We start from the raw sequence: 21,548 nt of genomic DNA, 5'->3' as shown, positions 1-21,548 counted from the left end.
ACCCCGCAGGTGTGCGATTTTCCGCTCCAAGTGCCTGGAACGTCGCCCCTCCCTGTCTGGTCCGGGGTTGATGAGGTGGAGAGTCTGGATCTGCTGAGACTGACACTTAGACGTTGATTTAAAGATCCACCATTATACCGATTTCATTTATTTGTTTTCCCTCATCCACCGGTCCAACCGCTCTGATTGATTACCTAAAACATCTGTGGAACTGCAGACACTAGTTTCAGCTTGCCTAAACTCGTACTTTTCAGTACCTTCCACATTTTTGGAAGAAGTGACCAGAGCAGGTGGAACAAAGACCTTACGTATTTATGTTGTTTCTTTATATTATTATTATTATTATCGTTAATAAGGTGTGTGTAGGGGGGGGAATAAAATAGGCTTTTCTCTCTCTCTCTCACTCTCTCTTTCTCTCTCTCTCTCTCTCTCTCTCTCTTTCGCTTTCTCTCTCCCTCTCTCTCTTTCGCTTTCTCTCTCTTTCTCTCTCTCTCTCTTTCTCTCTCTCTCTCTCTCTCTTTCGCTTTCGCTTTCTCTCTCTCTCTCTCTCTCTCTCGCTCTCTCTTTTTCTCTCTCCCTCTCTCTCTTTCTCTCTCTCTCTCTCTCTCTCTCTCCCTCTCTCTCTTTCTCTTTCTCTCTCTCTCTCTCCCTCTCTCTCTCTTTCGCTTTCACTTTCTCTTACTCTCTCTCTCTCTCTCTCTCTCCCTTTCTAATTTTGTGTCATTCCCCTTTTTCTTGGCAGAACTCTGACCTGCAGCAATGTGGTCCCCATTTCCCCCAAAAGAAAAGCAAAACAGAATTTGGCAGCGAGTGTCTGACATTAATATCTTGGAATTAGCCCGTCTCTGTCTCATCCCTTGTCCCACTTTTGCTCTCGTTTTTCCATTGTTTCTCCGGATCCTCTGCTCCGTCTCCCTGCCAGACTGAAGGTTGTGATGGGGTCCTCGGCTCCGGCTCCACGGTCGACAGGTGCGGCGTGTGCGGTGGGCGGGACTCCTCCTGCCGAAAGGTGACGGGGAGCTTCCGGAATGTCACCGTCCCCCTCGGCTACCACAAGATCCTGGACATCCCCGCCGGCGCCACGTTCATCAACGTCACCGAGAGGAGAGCCAGCCCCAATTACCTCGGTGAGACCTGCCACACTGACACTGACTGACTCCTCTGAAGCCTGACTGGCTGCAGCTGCAGATTTGGTTTTCAGATCTGGGAATTATGTGCGTCCTAAAAGTGTGTGTTTGTGCTGGGTTAAAGGAGACAAACCCATTAATCTAGTGGACTCTGAAAGCACTAGATAAAAGTTTGTGTTTTTAGAGAGTACGCAGGAAAAATACCAGTCCTTCTGTTTCTGTGTGCGGTTTGAGTGTCCCTGAATCAGGATGGAACGACACTGCATGGTTCAAGGTTGTGTTTCGAGGACGTTTTCCTGAGAATTTGGCCACTGCGCAGACTAAACAAGGCTGGCGTGATAAACGAAACCTTGACCCAAATGTCAAATGTTTCTCCAGCCATGAGGAGTGGCACCGGGGCCTCTGTGGTGAACGGTCGCTGGGCCGTGGACCCGCCAGGAGAGTACAAGGCTGGGGGCACTACCTTCACCTACACTCGACCCAGAGCTCAGGCGGAGGGGGAGGAGGAGAGAGGAGAGACCCTGAGGGCTGCAGGGCCCACCAGCACACAGCTACAGCTATACGTAAGTCCTCCACCGCGGGAAGGGTATTTATGTTAAGCCTGTAAGTAAACATGAACCCGGGTCCTGGAAAAAATGAAGTTAAAGGATAAGCATCACAGACACAGACATGTATGTACACAACGCACGATGCATCTCTATAACATCGTCGAGAGCCCTGGGCAGCGTGCATTTCACCCTGCCGTTTGTCAAGATCCTCCAGATAGGCAACATTGTTTTAGCATTATGGCGGAATACAGACAGCTGCACTCGAGCTTTAGCATGAGCCAGATCCGACCTGCCTGGGCTTAACAATAACAACTACTTTGTCCTCCGGCTGAAATCACTTTAAAAGAACAGGAGTCATCTGCAGCTCTGCATCTAGTAAGTGAGGAGGCCACGGTTGGTAAAAAAAAAAAAAAAGAATCAAGTGTCCACCAAAGGCCAGAGATCAGCCCACCTTTCAAGGTGTCATTCTCCTCTTGAGCAAGACACAAGCTGCCTTTCCATTACAGTTTTTCGCAAAATAAAATAAAATAAAATTTTACATTAATTTTTTCGTGTAAAATTGACGAAAGTGTTTCCATGACACTTTTGCGATATACCTCTATATCGATACATCTGGAAAAACCACCTCATGAGAGCAGAAAAAACCTTTTAGTGATATTTGACAGGTTTTTCCAAAGTTTCTGTGTTTCGATTACCAGTTTTTCTATTGCGATATTTAGGTGTTGTACAAATCTAATGGAAACGCAGCTACAGTTAGATGGAGAGATGAGTGCACGTGAAGTCGGTCTTCAAGTCTCTGCAAAAGACAAACTGCATTCCCAAGTCAAGAGAGCATCTTAGATGGGGCGCTCACAAGAATTCACGTTTACATGTATTTGTATGTATGCGTGTGCACTTCGGTTCGCATTGACGCAGCAAAAGAGGGAGAATAAAAAGTCACAGCATTTCATTATCCAAACACTGTTCATCTAAACATCATCAGCACATTCTGAACACTCATTTAAAAGAGGAGTTGTAAAAAAAAAAAAAAACATGAATTCCACATTGGCAAACCTTCATTGATGTTGGCGCCACAGTACTACCTTCAACGTAGCACATTGTGGTTTACAATCCATCTTCTGAATCTTTTGGGATCATCTTGCAATGCTCTTCACCCTGGAAACCGGCGGTTTGGTGATTGGAAACAGAATGCAGCGGTGCCTGGTTGAGGTTGAAACTAAAATGTTAAACGTATTAAAAATCAAAAAAAGTTAAGCCTTTGGCTTCGTCGTGTCATGAAAAACAGATGGAATTTACAACAACAAGCACAAAGTGCCAGACTCGAACTGGCAATATTCAATAGATAAATCTTCCAATCAGCAAAAAAAAACAAACACACACAGTAATCAGGACATCTCATCCCGAAGAAATGAGGATCCACGCACTCCCGTCCTGTTTCGTTGGGCAGTGAGATGATCTACACAGAGATTGAAGAGGTTTTCATTTTTCATACTGGAGACCAACAGAGCAGTCTTGATAATTATAACAATAACCCTCCAGTGAAACCGTATTTAGGTTGTCGACTACCTCCTGAAAAATACACTGTTTTAGCGTCCTGCTAGACCAGATGCTTTGCTGGGCCCCATAATGACGGGTAACGACGAGATCATGTATTCGCTCCTTTTGTGATTTCACAAAGGGCTGATTTCCAGAGCTACATGGTTTAACGTGGCTGTACTGTGTAAAAAAAAAATGGAGCAAATAGGTCAGTTTGGTTTAGTTTATTTAGTTTATTTACCAACATTTTCATAAAAACAATAAAAAGGAAAAGATAGATAAGAACATGTACATGCAGTTACATTCAAGAAACAAAACAAAAACCACATCAGTATTATCAAACATCTTTTTTTTAATAAACATAAATCAAGGAAAATTCTGTAAATGAAGGAAATAAGAAAAGATGGAGTTGGAGCTGATTGACAAGCTAGAGACGTGTTTTTGTGAACATGTTGTTTCCTAAATTACAGTCCCTCAATGAGTTCATAAAAGCCACGCTGAGCCAAGAATGCACCCCGCTGAGTCATCTGTATCCTTGATGCCGATTCGCTGCCAATAACCGTAACAACTTCATGGGGACCCATAAAGGCCTTTCATGGCGTTTTTATGCGGTGATTCCTCCTCATCTTTATCTCTCATTCTCTCCCTGATCTGCCGTTATGGATTCACTCCACAGATCATTTTCCACAAGGAGAACCCTGGCATCGACTACGAGTTTTACGTCCCCGTGGAGAAGAAGGATACGGAGAGGGAGAGGGAGAGAGAGAGGGAGCGGCCGGTGGAGGTGGAGTGGGAGACAGGCAGGCATCCACCCAGAGAGAGGAGCAGGGAGCGCGAGTCGGGGAGTCGGGCATCCCTTCGCAGTAAGTAGAACCGATTTGTCATTGTCTTTTTTTTTTTTTTTTTCTTCGTCTCATTGCGAAGCGTCGCCTCATCTGCGTGATCCGTCGCTGACACGTTTCCGGAGGTCCTTGAGAAAAAAAAAAATTGCCCGCTGACGGACATAAAAGTGAACTTGCTCAACTCTCGTGGGAAAGCACCAATTCTTGATTGGAACGAAATAACTGTCTCTTAAAATAAGATCTATGGTTGTTTCTTGTGGAGAAGACAGTTACAGTAACAGGGGAGGTCGGGGCACTTAGAAGTAAGAAAAGTTCCTGTTCGCAGAAGAACCCTTGACATGTTGCGTTCTCAGTTTGCCCTGCGCATTGTTAAAAATCAAGAATAAACCCCAAACCAGTTTCTCAGGCCTCACTCTGTCCTAACACGACCCAGTGAGCCTGTCAGAGTGCTGCTGAGTGAACGTCATGCTCCTGCATTGATAGGGACTTGGTCAGTCGGGAGGGACCGCGGCACAAATGTGTTTTTGCATTTTCGCATGTGACCCAGATGGACGGACTATCTGCTGCACATGTTTGGCTGTCATGAGACCCCTGACTTCATGGTGACATCATGAGCCTCTGACTCACTGTCTTCACCGCCTCGGCCGCACCTCTGTCCTCCTGCTCATCGTGTCCATTTCCCCGAACTTCACCTCTCCACTCGTCTCCATCGATGACCTCTGCTTTTTCTCTCCTTTAGGTCCTCTGACCTTGTCAGTTGAAGACCCTCCTCCTGCTCCTCCTCCCATGGTGGTCCCATCTTTCTCCTCTTCCTCCTCCTCCTCTTCGGTGTTTTCTCCTCCCACCTCGGACCTGTGGACCCCTGACAGGTCTCGCCCGAGAGGCTCTGCGCCAAACAGGAACGCTCGCATCCCCCCTCGCACCGACCTGCCGCTGGACACCCTGTCGCCTTTTGTGTGGAGGAGAGGCGCTTTCACCGAGTGCTCTGCTACATGTGGCAAAGGTAGGATCGCGCTCAAACGGCTTTGGTTAATGTGATGGCTCCCTCCGTTGGTCTGTAGGTGTAAATACAAGATGGAACTGATCCGCCCTCTACACTCTGTCTCTCCGTCACTCTCTTCCCCTGCAGGTTCCCAGCACAGAGTCATTCTGTGTATTGACCGCTACGCAGATGAGGAGGTTCCAGAGAGCAAATGCGACTCTGCAGCCAAGCCTGTTCCAGAGGAGGAGCCTTGTAACACACACCCCTGCCCTCCATTGTAAGAAAACACACAGCAGCAAAAATGTGCACCACACACACACAAGTTATATAAGACAAGTTGATGTCTGTGGTCACTGTGCCCTCGTTAAGTAGTTTACGATTGCGTCCTGTAATTTCCAAGTGAGGTTATTTGCCGTGAAGAATTTACACATTCAGCAATAACAAACTTTTTGACTGGTGGGCCACAATGGGTTCTAAAATGTGGCAGATGGGCCAGAGCAGGAGCACAGGAATGGAGAGTTTTGGTGACCCACCTCATAGGAGAAGAAAATATATTGAGGGATATGTACAAAAAATGTGCTTTAATGTCAATTGAAATTTAACAAAAGCAAAGTTACAACAAAATATCTGTCTGTGAAGCTCCACTGTGTTTATCTCTTCATTGAAGTGACTCTTAAAACACTGGAATAATTGATGAAATACACCTATTTTATTACTTACTTACTAGTAATATAATTTCTTTAAGTTCGGCAGCCCGGATTAAAAAGCTTAACGGGCCACACATGGGCCCCGGGCCGTAGTTTGCCCATGCCTGTTCTAGACTATCCTATCTATAGTTAGAAAGATAGTCACGGCTGTGCAAACTTCTAAGGCTTTGTCCTGCTTCAGTTTATACTTGGAATGGACCAATACCACTTTTTTTGTTTTTTACAAAACAAGAACAAGAGCATCGATACCGATACCTAGTACATAATAAGGCCATGACACATATAGAATTACTTTGAATAGACATTAACATTGCACAGGATGATTTTCTAGAACATGGGTCGACTGTCATAAGTTTCAAAATACAAAATAAAAAGGACCAAAATTGTCATATACATACATATACAACTGGTATTGGTGCTGTGGTATTCGTACATATTTTACAAGTAAGAGTAGAGCACTTAACTCTGGTATCAGTATTGGTGCATCCCTAGTTTATACATAGTAAACATGTAGAAGATATTTAGATCTGTGAGATGATATTTCTCAAGGAGGAAATTATTAATTATTTGCAATGTCCCTCCGCACTGCCAGCTGGGAGGCCAGTTCGTGGTCAGAGTGCAGCGTGTCCTGTGGCCCCGGGCTGCAGCAGAGGCAGCTCCAGTGCAGACAGAGCTTCGGGAACCGGTCCACCATGGTTCACCCCCAGCGCTGCGCCAACCTGACCTCTCCGGAGTCCACACAGGCCTGTCAGCTCGGGCTGTGCTCCCACTGGGAGGTCAGCTCTGACTGGAGCCAGGTATGTCAGCCAGCACGAGTACGTGACTGCAAAATGTAACCGTGTGCCAGAGCACAGAGGTTAGTTAGCAGACTGAGAGAGAGAAAGTGAATTCATTCAGTGTCCCTTTTCTTGAATCCCAGTGCTCTGTGGACTGCGGACTGGGCAGGAGGACGAGGAACATTCGCTGCGTCACCGACCAGGGCAGCATCCTCAACGACCAGGAGTGCAGTACCAGGGTTCGGCCACAGGGGAGTGAGGAATGCAACATGGGGCCGTGCGTGACCAACTGGTACTTCACCGGCTGGTCCAAGGCTGTGAGTAACATGCATGCACCAGAAAGAAAAAACATGCACTGCACCCCCCACCCTCCCCTCCTCCCCGACATTAAACCCCGACATAATCTTCCACTTTGTCCCTCAGTGTTCGGCGCAATGTGGCCCGGGGGTGCAGAAGAGGGAGGTGGTGTGTCTGACGCGAGGAGGCATCAGGGAGGGCGAAGGAGGCGGGGACTGTGTCGGGGACAAACCGGCGGAGATGAAGGCCTGTAACGGAGGTCCCTGCATGCCCAGAAGCATGTGGTACAGCAGTCCCTGGACACAGGTAGGAGGCTGGGAGTGACTAGAGTGCAATACCAGGAACCAGGAAGTGAAAGTTTCTGCTTTTTTTCTAACAAATATGTCAGAGTCTGACTGAATGTACATTAGAGAACAGGCAAAGTCATTTTTTTCTATTAGCTGCAGTTTGCAAACGTTGTTCTTTTTGGGGACGGTAGAGCAGCCTCTTTTAGCTATTAGCATTACGCTAGTTACATTCCCAGCTCCGGTAGTCTGCCATTTAAAGTGTCCTTGAGCAAGGCACTAAACCCCGAGTTGCCTTGTTATGAGCGGGGGGCATGCAGTGATGGAATACAGTGATAAAGTGTTGTTAAAGCAGAGTCTATTTACAAGTTGCCAGTTTGAATTCCTTCTTGCTCAAAAAGCAGATTTAGTACTTTGTGTGGCCCTTTGTCACATTTGATTGTGTTTTAGTTGCTTTTGTAGTGAAAACTGTGTGAACATTGGCTACATCCACGAACACAGCGACACAAATGCGCTGATCCCATGTTTTCTCTTGCTGTGCAGTGCAATGTGCCGTGTGGAAATGGCACCCAGAGGCGCGACATCATTTGCGTTCAGAAGAACGGCAACGATTTCAGCGTGGCTCCGGCCAGCAAGTGTGCACATCTGGACAAGCCCGCCGCCGTCCAGGCGTGCGAGATGGACGAGTGTCGGCCGCAGTGGTTCACCACAGAGTGGAGCGCGGTGAGTAGGCCGCCGGCAGCCGCGCACAAAGAGGGAAACGCTGTACGTTCTTTTTACGACGATGCATATTTCATGGGGTTTTGGCTCAAAGTCTGGCTGCTGCCTTTTGGCCCTCGCAGTGCTCGCGCTCCTGCGGAAAGGGCCTGCAAATGAGGGAGGTACGGTGTCTGACGGAGGACAAAAGGCACAGCCAAGACTGCGACGCCGGCGCCAAGCCCGCCCAGGAGCAACTGTGCAACATCCTCCCCTGCGGCCCGCAAGTCTCAGGTACCGACCTGTGTGCGTGTGTGTGCACGATATCATGATATTTTCAGCACTTGTCTGGGATGTATCCGACAGCCAAACCCTCTCCGTGCTCTGTTTCGCAGATGAAAACTGCCGCGACAGACATCACAACTGTGTGATGGTGGTTCAAGCCCGGCTCTGCGTCTACTCGTACTACAAGAACGCCTGCTGCGCCTCCTGCACCCAGAGTGCACAGCGCGCCAAGAGGCACTGACCGGCGCCGCAGCTTCACGGAACCACGGAACGAGTCCGAGCAAGTGTGGAGGAAGTGGAGGAAAAGGGTCAAAAGTGCTACAGAGAGGAAACAGAATCCCTGCCATGGAGGCCAGAAATGGTTTAGCTATTTTCTAAAACACTGTGAAAGCAGCCGGTTCTCTGTTGTTGTTATATTTTTCTTTAATATTTCACTTCTTTCAATACTGTATATGCATAGTCCTTTAGATCCACATATTTCACTGAGCTTGCAACAACAGTCTCCTTTGTGATGATTAAATAACAGTCCCTCAATGTGTCACACCGGGCAAACTGGTGCAGCTGTGAGCATTTCAGCTCTTTTTGTCGTGATTGTGGCTGACAACTCGTTAAGGGAGCTGCTCGCCGAGGCCACAGCTCTGGTTTTCAGCAGCACGTTGAGTTTCTCTCTAATCCGCAGCATCGCAAAAACAACTGTGGCCCGAGTGAGCGCACACCACTAATGATGGCAAGCCCACGTGTGCTAGACAAAGTGTGTATATACTGTGTGTGCTAAACGTCTACTGGAAGAGATTGACTGTTTTCTGTGCGTGCTGCACACGCAGACGCTCCCCACAGCAGCACGAAGGATGTTACGAGCGTATCGTTTTGTGCGTCTCTTTTTTTCTTTTCCTTTTTTTAATCAAGTTGCCAAAAATTGTGTCCTCTTATTGTGCGTGTCAGTATTTGGACAGATGAACCAAAGGTTGGATGGGGAAAGAGGGTCTGGGGCAGCAGTACAGTCAGTGACCAAATTTAGAGTTGGCTAAGGTGTGAACACGCATATGTTTTGACAGTTAAGATGTTTGCTAATTATATATCAGCAAAAAAAAAAGTTATAAAAAAAAAATGACATCGAGCCATCACACGTAGAGACCAAACCGATAATATACTGACAGTCAAGTCTGAACGGCTTCTTATCCATGTCACTGGCAATCTATTTGTTTTTTGTAAATTATGTATTTAAAAAAAAAAAAAAACTAAAATCTGAGCGCTACGGTTTAAAAAATATTTTAACACACAACAAGAAAAAAATAAATAAAAGAAATGTGTGTGGAACTGGTTTCATAAGCAACAAAAATGATCTCAGCCAGTGCAACACTGTTACATTTTTGGATATAAACTGTTCAATCAAATCGGCTCAAACTGCTTTCGCTCTATTGCGTTCTAATTTTTTGATAGCAAAGAAAACCATAATAGAATAAGACCTTTGACCATGAGTGTGGCGGTGACACACTGGTTTAAAGATATATTATGACTCACTCGTGGCTGACCCAGTTTATTGTGGGGTATAAAGAGAAATCCCTCTCCATCCTGCCTGATGTTTCTCCTCGTCGTCTCGCTGTATATTTCGATTTGCATCAGGAGTGGGTGATAAAATTGTTTTAAGAGGAGATGATGCCAGAACAGGGAAACCTTCTAGAGAGAGTGAAAGCTGCATTCTATGCCAGTCTTTTCAGTCCAAGTACCTTTTTATTTTTATTTTTTAATTCCCACACCCCCGCAGCAGTGGACACACATTAACCCCCCTCTCCCCACCCCGTATAGGGAGGAGTTTGTATATTTGTCAGATATGTTTTAATGTCAATTCTTTTTCTGAACATAGTTGGCGCTGATGCTTTATTTTATAACTGAGTAGTTATCAAAAGTGCTGTCATAGAGTGCATTTATTAACATAGCTGTCATATAACTATTGTATTATTTCATTTCACAGGAGGATCAGAGACTTCATTGTGCTTGCAAATTCTGGTGGTTGACTGCACTCATGTGTGTGTGTGTGTGTGTGTGTGTGTGTGTGTGTGTGTGTGTGTGTGTGTGTGTGTGTGTGCGCGCGCGCGCGCGCGCGCTCGTGCGTGCCTGCGCTGTGTCTGTGCCTATGAATGTGTTATGCTTGTCTCTAATCCCTTGTAGTGGAATTACTTTTTTATATAAAAACAAAAAAAGGATAGTAATTTATCTATTATATAAAGAACATGTAATTTATTTTTCCTGAGTTAAGAAGCTGTAGCAAATTTTCTTTGTTACCACCAGAGTTTATGAGATTGTTCTGTTTCTGATGCACGTTTTTTTTATCCTGTAAAAAAAAAAAAAAATGCGGTGTGAAGAAATTCTTACGTCAAAGATTCCTTTAAAATAAAACGGAAACAAAACAATAGTTGAGCCGTGTGTTCCGATTCTCTCCTTCCGGTGAAAGGTGACATAGCCGGAATCCTCCTGTTGGTGGCACCATCGAGTCTTGTATAGAGTGAAAATGCCTTTAAAGCGCAGTCTTTGCTGTGATAGAGCCACTGTAGGTTTTTGTTTGGTTGGTTGTTCGTTTTTTGTTTTGTTTTGTTTGTTTGTTTTTATTTAAAAAATAATTAATCCAGTTTACTCTTCACATCAATAAAATAATCATTTCAAAATATCTCCAGTGGCTAACCTGTTTTAGAGTGATTCTGTGCCGAGTCCAGTCTGCCCTGCCCAGTATGGACTGGTGAGTCATGGGAGGGTGCCAACACGGTAACCCAGTAAGGAGTTCTTGTAAGTGCTGCGCAAGCTTTTAAAGTGACACACAATGGCAGGGGTGGAATTCCCCTCTGTTAGAAGTCAATTAATCATTACAACTATAATTAAAATTTGATAATTTTAAGATGAAAAAAAGTGTAAGAAAGTATAAAAAAACAACAACAAAAAACTGTTAAGGGTACAGTGTTAAAAGCACCGGTGATAAATTCCTCTTGGTTTGGGAAGGGATGCCTGTTTTGAAAAAAGCTGGCAATCTTTCCAAATTCAAGTCAGCAGAATCATGACAAAATATCGACTAATATCTAATGTTACTGCCTGAGGTATTGGTTGGCAGTCGCTTCACACCACCAATTAACAACAACAATAAAACAAAGGGACGTGGCAACCTGACAACAAAATGTCTTCAAAGACACCAAAGGTCAGCGGAAGTTGGAGTAGGTCTCCTTAAAAAAAAAAAATGTAATACCTTTATGAAACTCATAAGTCAGGCAGTATACGGTGTTGAAAACTGAAATGAAACATGATGTGTTTTAAAATTTCAAAAAGTCTCTATTGTGTCATTAACTGCATGTGGACTGTGGAAGATAATTCTGATGTTTTTTTTGTTTTGTTTTTTAACAAACACACTGAATGGATGCATGTCAAACTCAAACTGATGACATGGGCAATTTTGCTTTTGAATAAGCACCCCCTCCACACCCCACCCACCACCACTCACCACCCCCCATACTCCCTACACCCCACCCACACACACACACACACACACACACACACACACACACACGCGTGTGAAACTTTGGTAACACAGCATGAGAGTTTTCCATCTCACGCACTTGCGTGCGCTCCTGCCTCACCGTCCGTGTGGAGAGGCTTAACAGCTCCCTTGGCCTGCTGTCTGCACACCGCTCCCATCTTTAGGGCCGCAGCGGTGTGTTGCGTTTCTTCCCACCACCACCATCTCCACCTCCTCCACCCTCCCTCTCCTCCATGTCAGGGCTTGTGAGCACGTCCCCAGCTTGGCGATAGAACATGCGGCGGGGTGTGGACCTATATAGGGTGGATGGATGAGTGGGTGGTGGTGGTGGTGGTGGTGGGTCGGTGGGGGGTTGCTGTTGGCTCACACAGGGCACGAGGCAAGTCAGCCAGATGGTGACCTTTCGGAGTGAATTACCATGAACCCCATGACTCTTTTCCTTTCACTCATTCTCTCCTCACCTCCATCGACACTCACGCACATCCCAGGGAAGAGGAGAGAGGGTGCTATGGTTAATTTAGCATTAACATCCCCGGAGGCTCACTTAAACAAACCCATACTTTCCAGAGTGCACTGCTCTAAAGTAGGAAACAAACCTGACCCACGGCTAGCGAGCTGTCTCAAACACTTTTTTGTTGTTGCTGTTGTTGTGATGCTGATGATGATGATGATGATGATGATGATGGTGATGATGGTGATGATGATGATGATGATGATGATGATGATGATGATGATGGTGGTGGTGGTGAAGATGAGGACTTTTTTTACTTTGAATGGGCAAAGAGCCTGATGTCGGCACGACCGTGAACAGCTGCCGTAGTCGTGACCGCGTGCACGACGACGACGATGTCGTCGGCGGCGCGCCTCGGCTCCACGTCAAAAGGCATCGTTTCAGCACCAAGGCCAGGGCTCGCGGCGAGAACAATGAGCGGCTCGCGCGCCGTGGCACACAAGGGACCGTCTACAAGCTGTCGCTCGCCAAAAATAACGTCGAAAACTAATATCGAGAGGTGGCGGTGAAGATGCCAACATTTCGCCGTTTCCACACCGCTTGAGAAGTTGATGTGACCGTAAAACAACGTTAAACAACCGAGGTTTCACTTTTTATTTTTTTGAAAAAAAAGAAGAGATTTTCTTTTTCGTCTTTACTGAGACGACGCAGTTGTTGACGGTCCCTGGGTGTTACGTCACGGGCGGCTAGCAACCGCTTCGGCGAGAGGGGGAGGGGGAGGGGGCGGTAGAGAGAGTGTGGAGATACCGGCAGAGGACGTGAAAAGCCATCCAGCCGTTGGACGACCGAGACGCCCGAAAATAGCAGAAAGAAGTCAGCGACGACGTCTTCGAAGCTTGTGGAACGACAGTAGCAGCAGAAACAGTTACAGCAGCAGTTACAGCAGTAGCAGCAGTAGCAGCAGCAAGTCCATTTCGTGGCGCCAACCGAAGAGCAGCGACGTCTACAGAGTTGGATGCTACTCAAATTGAAGTCGCTGGTTCTCCAAATTATCGCGTCGAATAACAGCTCGAAAGTGGCAAAAAAAAAAAAGTGAAAACTAACTAGCCAGCTAACTAACTCTAAGCTCGGACGTCAGGAGTGAGCGAGACCGTTTGACAAGCCGTGATTTCCATCCATCCATCAATCCATCCATCTGCCGGGATTCTCCTCCTCCTCCTCCGCAACCTCCGGAACCGGGAGCACGGAACTCTGTGGTGAAAAATAGCGGAGCTTGTAGTAACGCTCTCTGTACGCGCAAGAGGAGGAGGCGGCGGCGGCGGCGGCGGAGGAGGAGGTGGGGAAGGAGGAGGAGGAGGAGGAGGAGAGGTGGGAGCGTACGACAGGCGGCACAAAGAGCGGAGAGCATCCAGAGAGTGGAAGGAAGGAAGGAAGGAAGGAAGGAGGAGGACGGGACAGAGTGAAACGCATCGAGGACGAGCGCGAGCCGACAGAGAATCTTTTTTATTCCCCCGTTTTTGCGCCAGAAGGAGGTGAGAAGCTCCAGCGAACTCGCAATTTAGCGCCAGGTTGCGTAAATGTTTCGGCGTTGTTTTACTCTCTCTCTCTCTCTCTCTCTCTCTCTCTCTCTCTCTCTCTCTCTCTCTCTCTGTCTCTCTCTCTCTCTCGTGTGTGTGTGTGTGTGTGTGTGTGTGTGTGTGTGTGTGTGTGTGTGTGTGTCGCGCGCGCGCGCGCGTGCATATGTGTACATTGAGGGGGGAATCGGACAAAGAGCAGGGGAGCCCCATGACATCCGTGTGTACGCCGTAACCTACAGCTGGCTAAACAAAGAAACCGCTCTATTGCAATCATTTACTCCAATCACGCCGTTTCTTCTCTCTACCCCCCCCCCCCACCCCTTATGTGCAGGAGCCCCGAACGCCGTTTCGTCAACAGAAAGGTAAATCCAAAGCCTGTTAAAAAAAAAAACATATGTACATATATATTTAATTTTTCGATTTCATACGTATTTAATGGGAGGAGGGGGGAAAGTCCCATTATTGTTTTTTGATTGGCTAATTAACATTTGCGTAATTGTTTGGCCAGAAAGCGGAGGAGCCCTTTGTCGGCCGGCCAATAATTTCCCAAAAATAAGAAAAGGCAAATTGTGCTCTGTTTTATTGATTGATGAAATGGGGTCACGGCGATTACACCCCTGAAAGCGTGTAAAACTAAGAGATTTATTCAAAATGTTGCTGATGGCATTTTTCTCCGTCTTATCTTACATCTGGGAATTATGCTAATACAATTGCAAACTCAGAGACAAAAGCCCCCAAAGGAAGACCACATATTTTACGTGCTATTTGGTTTTGTAAGCTGGAAAGTGGAGTGTTTGTAACCATACTATTTTTAATTTACATTTTATACCACATGTGTAAATAAAATAAAATAAAATAAAATAAAATAAAATAAAATAGAATATGAATAATTGCAAATATTTTTGAATCATAATGTCCCTTTTTTTTAATTTTGTTCACCTCTCATAATTTGCTGGTTAATTCCCGTCCTAAGTGTGATTATTATTCCTTCTTTCTCCAGGGATACCTGCTCTATTTACCCCACACTCAGCCCCTGCAGTACCCAGTTGTCCTCTCAACTCCGTCCCAATGAAGGAGGCCGACGCCATCAAGCTGTTTGTGGGGCAGATTCCCCGGAATCTGGAGGAGAAGGATCTCAAGCCTATCTTTGAGCAGTTTGGCAAGATCTATGAGCTCACTGTGATTAAGGACAAATACACAGGCATGCACAAAGGTAAGAGTCACTTGCGCAAACTGTCCTGAATGCACAAAGGCAGAAAATACTGATTGATACTTGGGAGACTGTTCGGCGGCTAGATAGAGTGCGGCGCGTGTCGGTGAGGCAGAAAGATGGGGGAATTGTTCTGCACAGAGTGTCATGTGTCTCCATGGTAACTGTCACACCTGCTCTTGTCTCCAGCTCCCCTGTTAGCAATGCAACGTGAGATCATGACAGGCCAACCAGTGTACTTGCAATGATTTAAATGGGCCCTCTTGTGCAAAATGTGTAAATAGTGAAGTTTCATTTAAAGCTAATACTAAAATCCTAACTATATGTGTATACATACATCACATTTTCTGAATACCATGTCCACGTAACTATAGTTCAAAGGGAAATGGGGGGGTGGTATGGGTACTGAGAATTCTCTTTGGCCCTTTGTGTGGCGTAAATGTCAACATCTGCCTCTCTTTGGCCAAATCATGAAAAACCTTCCCAAAGCCACTGTAGCTACATTTCCTATTTAAAATTGAGCCCTTGTGCCTAAAAGGTTTCTCTGCATGTCGACAGACTTAAACTGGAGAAAGCATTTATGAGCTCTGGAGATACTCCTGTTACATTCTGTAGATTATGAGTATAAATAATTTCATTTTTGCTCTTTCCTACTTTTAAAGCTAAGCTAACTCAGAGCGGCTGCATGCTAATCGTCGCTCGTACAACTGGTGCTCCCACAAGGCTTCAACACTGTGACGTTTGTGAATTCAAACTTTTCTATTCCTGTTGTTTAACCTGACCTCCTTCACGGTTGGGGTGTTTATTGGATCCCCTGCAGATGCTCTGCGGCGACAACTAGGTGTTTACTGTTTATTGTATGCGGCCTGCTCTTTTAATTGAGTTATGATTGCCAGTGATTGCGCCTTCTGACAATGGAACGACAATAAACAGCGACACTCTTTGCTCTCCTGCACACATGCGCGCACGCAGCCACGCACGCACGTACGCACTCAAACGCACTGACCAAGGGTCCTGTGTGTTATGAATCAGATTAGGCTGTATGCTCCAATCAGTGTAATGGGCCTGTAAGCCTGGGTGACACTGGGGAAAGAATCTGTTGTTTTGAGAATCCCCACAGCCACAGTAAGCCCCTCTTAAAAGCAATGAGATGAACCGTAAGATGACGTGTCTTTGTGTGTGCGTGTTAAGTGAGTGTTTGTCCAGTGTCGTGCTCGTGTTTGGTCTCGTCATTGATCTGTCATTTTATTTTATTTTATTTTTGTCCCAAAACCTATAGCATCATGTTGAGTCATTCCTCGGCCGCTACTGCTGCTGTGCCAAAAAAAAAAATATATATATATATATATATATATAGATATATAAAATTAAAAAGTCTCCCTTATTCCTCGTCGTCGCAAATCTGTGCGTCTCTCCTTCGCCGTGAATCTGTGCGTGAGTCCGCCTGAGATGTGACCGGGATGCTAACCTGCTGCTAATCTTGTTGTCTTAGTGCTGGTGACAGGTGTAGTAAACAACTCTGGCCAGCCACGCTCTCCGCTACCCACCCCTCCCTCACCTCACACACACAGGCACAGGTACAGCACATAGAGAGACCGAAGCGGGGCGGGAGGGGGGGTTGTATTTGGAGTGATCGTGAGGCATGCATAGTTTGGTTGGTTGGTGACAGGTGCAGGGAACCTGACTGTGTCCAGTCTTCAAGGCAAGGCCCTTGTTAGCTACCCCCCCTCCCCCCTTTTCCTCCTCCCCCCCGCGCACACGTCTGTGGTGCTGTCATGTGTGCTGACTCGTGCAGTGCCGTTCTGAACTGTGCCGTGCCGTGGTGGAGTGTCCTTCTCTGCTCTTAGAGTGCATTATCATGGTCTTGTCAAGTTTTAGCCACAGTGCATGAATATCCGTACCTATATATTTTATCCCCTTTGCACAGTCCGTCAGGGAAAGGATGATAAATCCAGACGTGGCGATCAGGAATCAAGAGAAGGCATCAGGGAGAGAGAGAGAGAGAGAGAGAGAGAGAGAGAGAGAGGAGGGAACCCTAAATGATTTAAATGGTGTGTGGCAGTGTGTGTTTTCGTAGGGATGATAAAGAGACAGAACAGAGGACACAACTGGAGCCTCTCGCCGGATTTTCCAATGTTTACTTTATTCTCTCCTCTTTTTTTTCCTTCCCCCCTCTGTCTCTCTCTCTCTCTCTGTCTCTCTCTCTCCTCCTCTCCACATCACAGGATGTGCGTTTCTGACGTACTGTGCCAGAGAATCTGCACTGAAAGCCCAGAGCGCTCTACACGAGCAGAAAACGCTACCGGGGGTAAGAAGCCGCTGCAAACACACACACACACACACGCCCACACACACACACACGCACGCTTGCATCATGCGCACGCACACAAACATCCCCAGACTGAAAAAAAACCCCCACCAAAACACCAAAAAAAAAAAACAACACTTTGACTTATGCAACAATACACACAAGCGTGCACATATATTTCCACGACAATATACACAGTCTCCACCATGTACACACTCACACACAAACACACACAGCAGTAGCCTCAGGTCAGTGTGTGTCTGTGCTATTGGAAGGGTTCAGCTCCCATTAGTGGAACTGTGACATAACTCAGCAGCCAGCTGGCGTCTTGCTGCTAAGGACAAACATCCCCTCCCTCAGGAGACACTCAGGGTTCTGCGTGAGCATTATCCTCTTTATTTCTCCATCTCTCTCTCTCTCCCTGCCTCGCTCTCTCTCATGCCAGTCCCTTCTTAACCCTCTGGTAATAGCTCCCACCTCAAGAGTGCATGTAATTAATGTGGCCATTCCCCTTTGTCTTGTCCCAGTCTCTGACTTTCCCCTGCGAGAGATCTCGCGCCGTCGCTCGGCTCGGATTAGGACGCCGTTCATTACGGGGGGGGGGGGGGGGGGGTTGCCGCCGCGCATGATCCGCGGTCTGTCTCGCAGGCGGCACCTCTCTGTTGCTCACTCTTCCTCCCTTCCTCCGTGACCTGGTTTCCGCTGCAGTTGGGAACTATTCAGAATTTTTTTTTTTTTTTTTTCGCAAGGTTGTGCGTGCTTTGTGTTCTTGGGGGGAGTGCGTCGTCGTGCGCTGCCGCCCGAGAGAGAGCCAACCTTCCCGGCCGCTTTGATAGGGTTTTAGCTCGGAAATCTCGCTCATCCATCTTGCAAATCTACCGTAGGAAGCGGTGTGTTAGAATTCCAGCTTGTTTTTCCACAGCCAATCAAATGGCATTTTTAAAAAACAAAAGAGGCAGAAGGTGTACGAGTTGGACGCATCAGAAAAGACCTTCAAAAAAGTCCAAGATGAAAAAAAAAAAAAGCTAATACGAAAACTGCTGTGTCTGAAGAAACTCTTGTTTCGCTTGCTTCTGATTGGCTTAAGTGAGAGGTCTGTGAAATGTTACAACGCATAGCAACTAGCTGTTACCCCTTTGACCAATATGAGGCCTCAAGCTGGTTTAAAAAAAAATCAAGATTGATTTGGGTGAATGTGATCTAAGCATATTTTACCCAATCCCATTCAAAATGTTGTCTGACCTTCTCGCCTTTCAGGTTAAATAAATCCAAATAACTGAAGAAATGTTACAGCTGCCAGGAAAGAAAAGAGCTGGTTGTTGTTGTTGTTGTTTTGTTTTTTGTTTTTTTTAAAATCCCATGCAAACTCTTTTTTTCAACCGCATTTGAGCTGTTTTGTGTTGTGTGTGCACCTCCGACACCTGAGCCTCTCTTCAGCTCGTGCTTTCGGTGTTTCTCGCCACCGATCAGCGTCTCAGTTCCTCGCACTTTCTCTGCAGTCCGGCCGCTGTGAGATAAGATCTGTGTGTGTGTGTGTGTGTGTGTGTGTGCGTGTGTGTGTGTGAGAAAACGGTCGGAGGAGAGCCTGGCGAACAAGGCCTTCCAAGGGGGGAGGGGAGCTGTTCCGATACACAAGGACCAAACTCTCTGCATACATACATATATATTGCCACCGTACTGCCTTTTGCATGCAGAAGGGGAAGGCACCCTGTCTCTCTCTCTCTCTCTCTCTGTCTCTCTCTGTCTCTCTCTCTCTTTCTCTCCCTGTCTCTCTCTCTCTCTCTCTGTCTCTCTCTCAGCCTCCATGCATGCACACTCATATGCATACTAAGCAGCATGTTAGCACTGTCATAAATCCAATTACAGCTTACTGAGAAGTCTGACCTTTTTGCAAAAAGCACCTTTCGTCCCTCTGGTGTGTTGTGCTGCTGGCTGCCGTGACCCCCCCCCTACAAACCCCTCCCTAGACCCCCCCCCCCCTCCCCCCAACCCTCTCGGCCGTCCTCCCAGTTGTCCATTAGATTTCCCTTGGGCTCGGCTGTTTACTTTGACGTTAAAGGAGAAGATTTTTTTTTACATATGGCCAACACAGAAGCACTTCTGCACTTCTTCTTCTTCCTCTTCTTCTTCTTCTTCCTCCTCTTCCTCTTCTTCTTCTTCTTCCTCTTCCTCTTCCTCTACCTCTTCCTCTTCTTCTTCCTCTTCTTCTTCATCTCTGACAGGATTTAGAAACGGCATCAGTCGACTTGTGCCACTCTTTTTTGCGCTATCCTCCCCATTGTCCCGTTCTTTTCTCTCCCTAAGAAAGCACTTTACCACATTTTTCATATTCCTCCATTCACCCCCCCCCCCACCTTCCTCCTTGCTTTCCCTCCATTTTTCAGCCCCTTTTCTCCCGCCCCAAATCCGCTCCGTCCTCGGTTCCTCTCCTCCCATCACGTCTCTCCCGGTTCTCTCCGCCGCGCCGGTGGAGTATTACGGAACGTCCTCTCTGACGCTGACGCCCCCCCCCCTCCTCACCCCTCCATCCCTCCCTGAAATCTCTTCATGCTCTCCCTCCCTGTCATCCCTCCTTCTGCCTTCCCCGCTGTCTTATACTCATTTTTTTCCCCCTCGCTGCACACTCACCCTTCCTCCTCGGATTCTAATTTCACAGTCATTTATGGTAACCCTTCTTCTAAGTCCTCCTCTCAACGTCAGACAGCCCCCCCTTCTCCCCTCCTCCCCTCCTCCCCTCCTCCCTCCCTCCCTCCCTCTCACTATCTCCATCCCGCTCCCGTCCTCCAGCACCCCCCCCTGCAGTTCCTCCACTTCTCGTCTCATTTCTCCTCCTCTTGATTAGTTGACCCTTTTGACCGTTTCACACCCCCCCACACCCCCACCCCCGCTCCCCACCTCTACCCTTGCTTCCATGGCTCCGCCACGTGTTAAGCTGCGTGATTAGTTTTCTCACAATATCATTTCCATCGTCACGTCTCGGCCTCACCGTCGGGGCCACTGTTAGGCTCAGGTGGGCGCACGTCGACGGTGTTTTTCTATCATTTAATTGCACTGCGCCGCACAGCACCCCCCCGTATCTGCTTCTTTCATAACGCCGCTCAGCAATTGAAAAAAAAAAAAAAAAAACGGTTTTGGGGACAAGTCCGTCGCCACGGAGAAATCTCGCCGCTGCTCCCTTCCCGTCGCCGCTCCCTGATGGGATTTAACGCCGATTTAACACTTCCAACAGCCTTCAGAGGATGAAAGGGAGGAGACAAATGCATAAAGATGAAGAAACCGTACTTTGAAATGTCTCCAGCCAGGGCAGCGGAGCGTCAGGGAGAACCAGAGAGAGGACGGCGAGATTGAGACCGAGATGAACAGATGGCCTTATCAGAGTGTCCTGCGCATGTGTTTAATTTAGATACAGAGGGGAAGAGGCGCAGAGAGAGAAAGCCCAGGATGGTGCTACACTTTACAGACTGCATTTCACAGCCGTCACATACAGCTGCTGACTTAGGATTATTAGTCCAATTGCATTTTGCACACAGGGCACGCTGCAAATTGCAATAACAAATAACGCGCATCGAAATGGAAATTGTTCCTGTGCATTTAGGTTTTGTTCTTTTTTTATATTGACGCTAACACGTAACACGTACACAAAAAGACACATCAGAGCCTTTCAGCCTCAGTAGCAGCAGGGTCACCGCTGGTGTCCAGTGGTCTCAGCGCTCAGTGGCCAGTCAACAAGCCCAGACTGTCTGGTCGCTGCGACTTGGCCTCCAGGAGAACGATGAAAGGACGCGACGCCGTCCAAAGTTTGACCGGCGTTACACAACAGCCCCGCCAACAGCGGGGCGATCTGATAGCTTTCATCTTCTGGCGGACATGGGCCGATACACATGACAAAAAAGACTCCGGGTCACCCAAAGCCAGTAAAGATTTGAACCTCATCACTCCCTCCCCTATTTATCCATCAAGCCTCCATCTCTTCCCAAGGCTACGGCTGCTGTTTCCTCCCAAGTCTCTCTCTGTCTCTCTCTCTCTCTGTCTCTCTCTCTCTCTCCATTTATCCCGCACTCTCTCCTCCCCGCGTTTATCACCGCCTTCATCGCCGTTCTACTTCACACGCGAGGCGCTCGTACATAAAGCTCGCGTGTGTTTTGCACGCACACGCGTACACGGCGGAAGACGCCACGCGCGCACGCACACGCGCACGCAAGCACATCTGTTTGGTCACGGCGCCGTCCGCCGCAGATCTCGGCGTAGGTGAAATTAAAGTGTGATAAGCAGCTTACCAGGTGTGTGTTGTCATGCTTCACTGCTCTCCAGGCAGCACTCTGCTCCCTGCTCTTTGATTAGAGCCAAACTAAATCCTAAACACACACACACACACGGAGACACACACACACACACACACACA

The 21,548-nt window shown here is 47.2% G+C and overlaps 2 protein-coding genes and 1 long non-coding RNA gene across 4 annotated transcripts in view; 2 read left to right on the top strand and 1 right to left on the bottom strand.

Annotated features, from left to right (window-relative positions):
- adamtsl4 (ADAMTS-like 4) overlaps positions 1-9,324 on the top strand; it is a 34,664-nt gene extending 25,340 nt beyond the window's left edge. The window contains exons 7-17 of the mRNA XM_076040736.1: positions 923-1,127; positions 1,506-1,690; positions 3,888-4,074; positions 4,793-5,056; positions 5,183-5,312; positions 6,335-6,539; positions 6,662-6,835; positions 6,942-7,121; positions 7,643-7,822; positions 7,942-8,089; positions 8,191-9,324. Of these exons, the coding sequence (XP_075896851.1) occupies positions 923-1,127; positions 1,506-1,690; positions 3,888-4,074; positions 4,793-5,056; positions 5,183-5,312; positions 6,335-6,539; positions 6,662-6,835; positions 6,942-7,121; positions 7,643-7,822; positions 7,942-8,089; positions 8,191-8,321 (1,989 nt within the window). The 3' untranslated portion in view covers positions 8,322-9,324. The remainder of the gene's footprint in view (positions 1-922; positions 1,128-1,505; positions 1,691-3,887; positions 4,075-4,792; positions 5,057-5,182; positions 5,313-6,334; positions 6,540-6,661; positions 6,836-6,941; positions 7,122-7,642; positions 7,823-7,941; positions 8,090-8,190) is intronic.
- Positions 9,279-9,603, bottom strand: LOC142898022 (uncharacterized). Its single transcript, XR_012928519.1, has 2 exons — positions 9,439-9,603; positions 9,279-9,397 (listed from the first exon to the last, which is right to left on the bottom strand). It is a non-coding gene; the product is annotated as an uncharacterized LOC142898022 (long non-coding RNA).
- A 3,252-nt stretch (positions 9,604-12,855) lies between these two features.
- LOC142898189 (CUGBP Elav-like family member 3) overlaps positions 12,856-21,548 on the top strand; it is a 27,023-nt gene continuing 18,330 nt past the window's right edge. Inside the window, exons 1-4 of one of the 2 annotated variants that reach the window (XR_012928545.1) lie at positions 12,856-13,583; positions 13,960-13,990; positions 14,629-14,841; positions 17,064-17,146. Coding sequence is in view for 1 of the 2 variants with exons in the window: in XM_076041003.1 (XP_075897118.1) it covers positions 14,697-14,841; positions 17,064-17,146 (228 nt within the window). In the remaining variant the exon portion in view is untranslated. The remainder of the gene's footprint in view (positions 13,584-13,959; positions 13,991-14,628; positions 14,842-17,063; positions 17,147-21,548) is intronic. The other variant, XM_076041003.1, reaches the window with a different exon arrangement.

The sequence above is a fragment of the Nelusetta ayraudi genome, unplaced genomic scaffold (genome assembly GCF_046127955.1).
Source record: "Nelusetta ayraudi isolate G7.1 ecotype Tasmania unplaced genomic scaffold, CSIRO-AGI_Nayr_v1 ptg000063l, whole genome shotgun sequence".
NCBI classification, from domain to species: Eukaryota; Metazoa; Chordata; class Actinopteri; order Tetraodontiformes; family Monacanthidae; genus Nelusetta; species Nelusetta ayraudi.
Note: the sequence above shows the minus strand (reverse complement) of the source record. Positions and strands in the feature narration are given on the sequence as shown.